The sequence below is a fragment of the Alligator sinensis genome, unplaced genomic scaffold (genome assembly GCF_000455745.1).
Source record: "Alligator sinensis unplaced genomic scaffold, ASM45574v1 scaffold156_1, whole genome shotgun sequence".
In the NCBI taxonomy this organism is placed as follows: Eukaryota; Metazoa; Chordata; order Crocodylia; family Alligatoridae; genus Alligator; species Alligator sinensis.
The window spans coordinates 1,040,405-1,046,627 of NW_005841844.1; the positions used below are offsets into that span (position 1 = coordinate 1,040,405).

The 6,223-nt window shown below is 45.5% G+C and overlaps 1 protein-coding gene across 1 annotated transcript in view; it reads right to left on the reverse strand.

The window, feature by feature from the left end:
• The window catches only part of PSD2 (pleckstrin and Sec7 domain containing 2), a 148,942-nt gene extending 142,922 nt beyond the window's left edge, over positions 1 to 6,020 (reverse strand). The window contains exon 1 of the mRNA XM_014520806.2: positions 5,461 to 6,020. Within this exon, the coding sequence (XP_014376292.2) occupies positions 5,461 to 6,020 (560 nt within the window). The remainder of the gene's footprint in view (positions 1 to 5,460) is intronic.
• Positions 6,021 to 6,223: the final 203 nt, after the last annotated feature.

The following is a 6,223-nucleotide window of genomic DNA, read 5'->3' on the forward strand; positions in this document are numbered from 1 at the left end:
GGGCTGCGCCTGTGGCTGCCCCCACTCGAGTCAGAGGCAGTGACAGCTGGAGGAGCTGTGGGCGAAGTCCCCTTGGCTGCCCCACCTGGCCCCATCCCTTGCCTGCCTTAGCCTCCCAGCACTTAAAAAAAATAAAATAATCCCACCCTCACCAGCTCTGGCAGCAGCAATCAGGGCCTCTGGGGGTTCATGGTAGAAACCCCCTGTGCCAGGCAGGGCAGTGGGGGCAACAGGGATCACGCCCCCCACCTGGCACCCGTGTGGCAGCTGTCACATCATGCAAGTGCAGCGTGACTCACCAGGGTGCCGCGCACTGTCTGGGAGCTGGGGTGGCTCCAGCAGTCAGCTGGAGCCTGGCACTGCTCAGCCCCAGCGGACCCAGCTCCCAGACAGTACATGGCGCCTTGCTGAGCCACGCTGAACCCACTCCACGGGGCAGCTACCATGCATGTGCCAGACAGGAGGGGCAATCCCTGCTGCCCCCTGCTGCCCTGCACTGCACAGGGGGGCTCTGCCATGAGCCCTCAGTGGCCCCAGTCACCACTGCCAGAGCTGGTGACTGTGGGGCTTTTTTTTTTTTTAAAGTGCTGAGAGGGTGGGGCTGGAGGAGCTGCAGGAAAACCTGCAGCCACTCAGCTGTGCCTGCCTCTCCCCGGACAATCCAAATCTTTGAATCAGCGTTGAATCAGCTCTGAATCTCCGATTCTGATTCAGCCGAATCAAATGGGGACAGTGATTCGAATCACTGAATCGAATCACTGTCCTTCAAATCGGTAGAATCCAAATCCGAATCAAATACTTCTCTATTCGCACAGGCCTTCATATTAAGTGAAGATGCAGGCTCTGGTCCTTGTGCAATTTGTTCCCTAGCCTCTCAGCTGGGGGAAGGTAGTGTTTGGCTCTTGTGCTCTTTCAGGAGAGAGGTAGGATGTAAATGAAAGGGAGCTTGTTTCAGTTCTGAGGCTTGTAGGCAACACATATACCCTAGGGTCTGATAGCTGGGCTGGGAACTCTGTGGGGTGAGAAAGGATAGCTAATGGTGAGAGGATGGGATTTTGGATTAAACACCAACATCAGCAAAGCTTAGGAAAAGCACGGCTTCTCTGAATATTACATGGCTAAACTGCATAAATTAGAAACACATGGAAATGAGGAGGTGCAATATATGTTGATTTATGCAAATGAAACACACATATCCAAACTTTTTGATGTTTTCTACTTAATAAATATTTTATACAAAAATGTTAACACAAACAGATGATCAGTAACTGAGTAGAAAAACTGTAGGCCTTTCCCCAGCTCTGCCACTATCTTGGTTATATGACCTTAGGCAACTCACTTCTCCCCCTCTCTCTCACACAAGCCTGTTCCCCTGCAAACGATATCAATTGGACTGACCCACTTTAGTGAAATGCTTTGAGATCCATTAATGAAATGCAGTATGAAATTGCAAAGAAATGAAAAAGTATAACTGAATTATTAGTTTAATTGCTCATTATTAGCTATTCATTAGCAATGTTATCCAGGCAGGTTTAGAGGCCCTGTAATAGGCATCCTAGTAACAAAATGAGTTGCTGCAAAGAAAAATTGAATCTCTTTGAAACAATGAAGAGGAGGTCACATTCAAAGTTGGTACAAAGCCACTTTTTCCTACAAGCTTTCACCACAACCCCCCCTCAGTTCTGAATGTGAATCTTTCAATGGCTTTGTTACTTGCATAACTAGTCACAGAGACAAGGTCTGAATTTAGCTGGGAAGGGCCAGTATTACATTAAATTAATGAAGCCATGGAGATATGTTGATTATAATCATACGCCAAGCCAAATTCTACCTTAGTGCAAGAATAGGGGTCTCTGTGGACATTAATGTAGATGCATCTGCTAATACCACCACTGAATTTGGATCAAACAGATGTTTCAAACACCAACTATGATGCTTGCATAATTGAGACATAACAGATTATGTCAGGCAGCTCAATGTAGTTTGAGGCAAGGGAGAGAATTTGGTCCATGTCAATAGCTGAGACATGTTTCCCAGGAGTGCTTGTTTATTAAGAGGTCACTTATAGGCCTGGGAAAACAGGGAACTATTTGATTTGGATTCAGATTCAGCCGATTTGGATGTCAGAGATTCGATTTGGAGATCTGAATTGTTTTTCCAATTCGATTCGGCTGAATTGCTTTGGAAGATTCAGAGCTGATTCAGAGATTTGGCCATAGAGTATAATGGGGAATCAATGAAATAGTTATAACTTTGTTGTCTTTTGGCTGACTCAGACAACACTTTCAAGGATGGTAGCCTCTGCTGAGAGCATATGTACCAAGTTTCAAGGTGCAGGGGTTTCTGGGAAATTGAACCTCAAAGTCCTGAAAGCAAAACTCATGTCATGAGTGTGTGTTAAGGCACAGGGGGTGAAAAATGCAGGGATGGTAGCCCCTGCTGAGGCCACAAAGCCTGACAAGCTTCAAGGAGATAGGTGCAGGGGCTAGGGGGAAACTGCACCCCAAATTCTTGAAAGCAAAACTCATGTCATGTGTATGTGTTAAGCCACAGTGGGGTCAAAACTGCAGGCCTGCTAGCCCCTGTAGAGGCCAAAAAGCCTGACAGCTGTCAAGGAGATAGGTGTGGGGGGAGTCTGGGTTCTGGGGCCCTGCACCTCTAGCTGCTGACAGGCAAAACTCATGTCATGGGTGCTTGTGCAACTGTGTCTGTCTTGGGGCATTGGCGGGGGGGAACTACTGCAGGCCTGACTGCTAGGCCCTGCTGTGGCCACAAAGCCTTCTAGCTGTTAAGGAGATAGGTGCAGGGGCGGGGGGTTCTAGGGCCCTGCACCCTTAGCTGCTGACAGGCAAAACTTGTGACATGGGTGCTTGTGCAATTTACTGTCTTTGTCTTGGGGCAGAAGGAGTTCCCGGCTCTGTATTGATTCTTTCCTCTCCTTAGTCTGTGGTTTTATAGGTGTTAATCCTTGCTCATTAACTTGTTATCCTCACTAACTACTGTATATTGAGCTGGTCCCTGAGTGAATCATGATTGATTGGTAACACAGTAGCTTAGTAGTCAGGCATACAGTAGTTCCCCCTTCTTCTGTTATATTTAATTATCTTTTTCTCTCCCTCCTTAGAGTCTGTGCCCTTCTGAATCTAGATGATTCTTGCATCCCCTTTAATGGGTGTACTGACCATTGTACTGTAATGGCTGTACTGACCATTTCCTTTTAAATCAGACTGTAAACCTCCTAATCACTGTTGCTGCTCTCCTATGGACTCTCTGCAACTTGCTGGCATATTTTTGGTTGCATAAGCCACTGCTTCCTTGGCACCAAAAGTAGGAAATCAGCCCAGAGAGAATCCAGGATTAGCCAGACGATTTATACAGGCAACCCTCACTTAGCGCTCTTAATTGGTTCCTGAAAAACTGAGCATTAAGTGAAATGAGTGTTAAGTGAAACCAAAAGTATTTGATGATCCAAGATGGTGACTACAATCATTTTTAATGATCCAAGATGGCAACTGTGAGCTTTATAACAAAACTTGCTGAGCGCTAAGTGAAATGAGTGTTATAGTGAAATAGTGTTAAGTGGGGATTGGCTGTGTATATAAAAGGTTTCCCCAGGCTTTTCCACGTATCAGACTTGGTGAGTATGTTGGTGAAAACCTCATCAATCTGGACACCTGCAGGAAATGAGCACAGCCTCTCAGCATGTAAAAATATGAACTTCTAGTGCTTGAGCTAAGGGATCATCTCTATTGACACCAAATTGTAGCAGACACACAAACTTCTAAACATACTCCAGGTACTGAACAGAGACAAAGAACTACCCTACTGTATAGGTTATGTATTAAGCATAAACATGGCCATAGAGGTAGGCCCAGGCTTTTCAAAGCCAGAGTGGCCACCAATATGTATTTTCACTTCTGCTTCCTCCTCTGTTGTTTCCCTTCTAACACTTTCTGGAGCTCCCTCAGTACATGCCACAGAATAAACAGGAATACTGATGGGCCCCCCCACCCCCGGAAGGAAAATGTATATAAGGGCTTTGTTATATGTGGCACAAGGAAACCCAATCTGGCCCCCTACCTTGTCCCTCTCTCTCCCCGCTCCTGATTCCACTGCTGGACTCAGCTATGCCCTGCGATCTGGCAAGCTAGCATGGACTTTGCAGGCTGTCTGTATGGAGTTGCACCCCTGGAAGTGGGAAGGTCACACCCCCAGGGATAGGATGGGAAGATGGCTTGGTGCCATCCCCGGGGCAGTAGAGTTCAGGGGATGGAAAATTTTGTTTACACAACAAAGGGTGTGGGAGGGGACACTGCATTCTGGGTACTGTCAGACTGCAGCTTGGGTGGTTTATATGTGGGGAGTAGCTACACATTAATGGAACATGAGCTGGATAACATGGATCAGAGAGAAACCTGCCCTTGAATGGTGTAACTTTAAGCTGCCTAAAATGTGCTTAAAACTTGTTTCAGATGTCAATATGTGGACAGTCCATGGATGAAGAGCTCCAGGAGCTGCCTAAAATTAATCTGTAACAAGTCCCTAAGTGTTGAAACCTTTCCTGAAAAAAGAGAAATGAAAGGGATGTTTTTAGTCTCACAAAAAAATAATTTCCATCTTAGGAAATTTAGGAAATAGTTTCTCACCCTTAACCGGGGGAAGGGAAACCTGCTTCCTCACTTGATTGTGCTCCGCAGCATCAAAATTGACAATAACTTGTTCAACAAAGTGAAACTATTGAAGGTAGTTGTCACACCAAGTTATTTTTAGTTAAGTCAGTTCAAATACCCATAGTTATGAAGCCATGGTGCTGTGGACTTGAGTTGCTCAGATGGTCTTTTGCTACCTGGACTGAGCTCTGCGCTACTGCTGTTGCTACCTGAGCTAACTAAATTAAAGATAGTCTGGGTATGGCTACATGAGATGCAGTTACATCTCCTAAATGCAAGGCAGGCAGGCAGACACAAGGTCAGCCCTAGCAATAGTTACTACAAAGTAGCAAATGAAGTATCAAAATTCTCCCTTCTTGTTTTAATAGGAAATAAGGGATCGTCTTTACTGGTGCCAGAAATTCTCATTTTCCACTGAAGAACCCAATCCAAAGCCTATTGAAATTGCCACATGTCTTTTCACTGACATCAGTGAGTTTGGGATCAGGCTGTTGTGAAATGTGGGTGCCCAGGCAATCAGCAACTCCCAGAACCTAGGAGGTTCAAACCCTAAGCACTGGCAAATGCTGAATTTGTAATGGTGACTACTCCACAGGTATTTGCAGAGGGGTATAATTAGCAAAAAAGCAGTAAAGGAGAGGATATGTTCAGGGGTTAAAGCTAGTGATTAGAACATCTTTTAGGTTTCAGATCATATGAGTTACATAGAGAGATGCAAATAGATTTGAGGGTGAACAATAACATGCACATTAATTGGAGCATGGGAAGAAATGTAGAGAATTCCAATTACCTTAGTTGTTCCTCTGGGTTGTCAGTACTTAGCACCTCCGGAGCGTCCAGGGCTGTCTGCAAATGCACATTGATGAGCGGCTCACTATATATCTCCTTGTTTGGCGAGTCCCTCCCTTCTAAATTGACATCGCTCCTGTTTGGCAGGACCCTATTCTGCGTCTCTGTTACCTCCCTGTCATCAAAGTCCCTCTCCTTCCCCAGCACAAACTCTACATGCAAGCCATTCGTCATCACCAGACCTTGGATTCTGCTGCTGTCACCCTCTGCTTGCTCTTGCTTCCCCAAGTTTCTCTGCATTTCAGTCTGTTTCCACATATCTGGTGCCATTTCCAGATGGTCTGCCGTATGCCTGATGCTGTCATTGGTTGAGCTTGTCTCTTCCTTTGCTCTGGATGGCTCCACATTAATTGAGAGGCTAGGTTTCTCATTGGAGGAATCTGCGGACTTTGTTAGCTGCTCACTCCCATTATTACAGGATTCCGGGGCTAGCTGCAAGCCTGAAGTTTGTGGCTCATTATATTCTGCAGAAGATAATGGAAAGTGAATGTTCTCAGTCATGTTCAGCTTGTTTTCACAGTGCTTACACTGCTTCTTTCCCTTGGTTAATTCAGGCTTAGTATTATCTATAAAGGGAGAGAAACAGAGAGTCATGAGTGTCTGAAAAGATTACAATTAAAGCAGTTACTTGCAAATGGTTTAGAAAGAAACAAGGCAAACATGCGTTCCCTGATATTCTCACTCAGGGGCCATGGTTGGAAGGT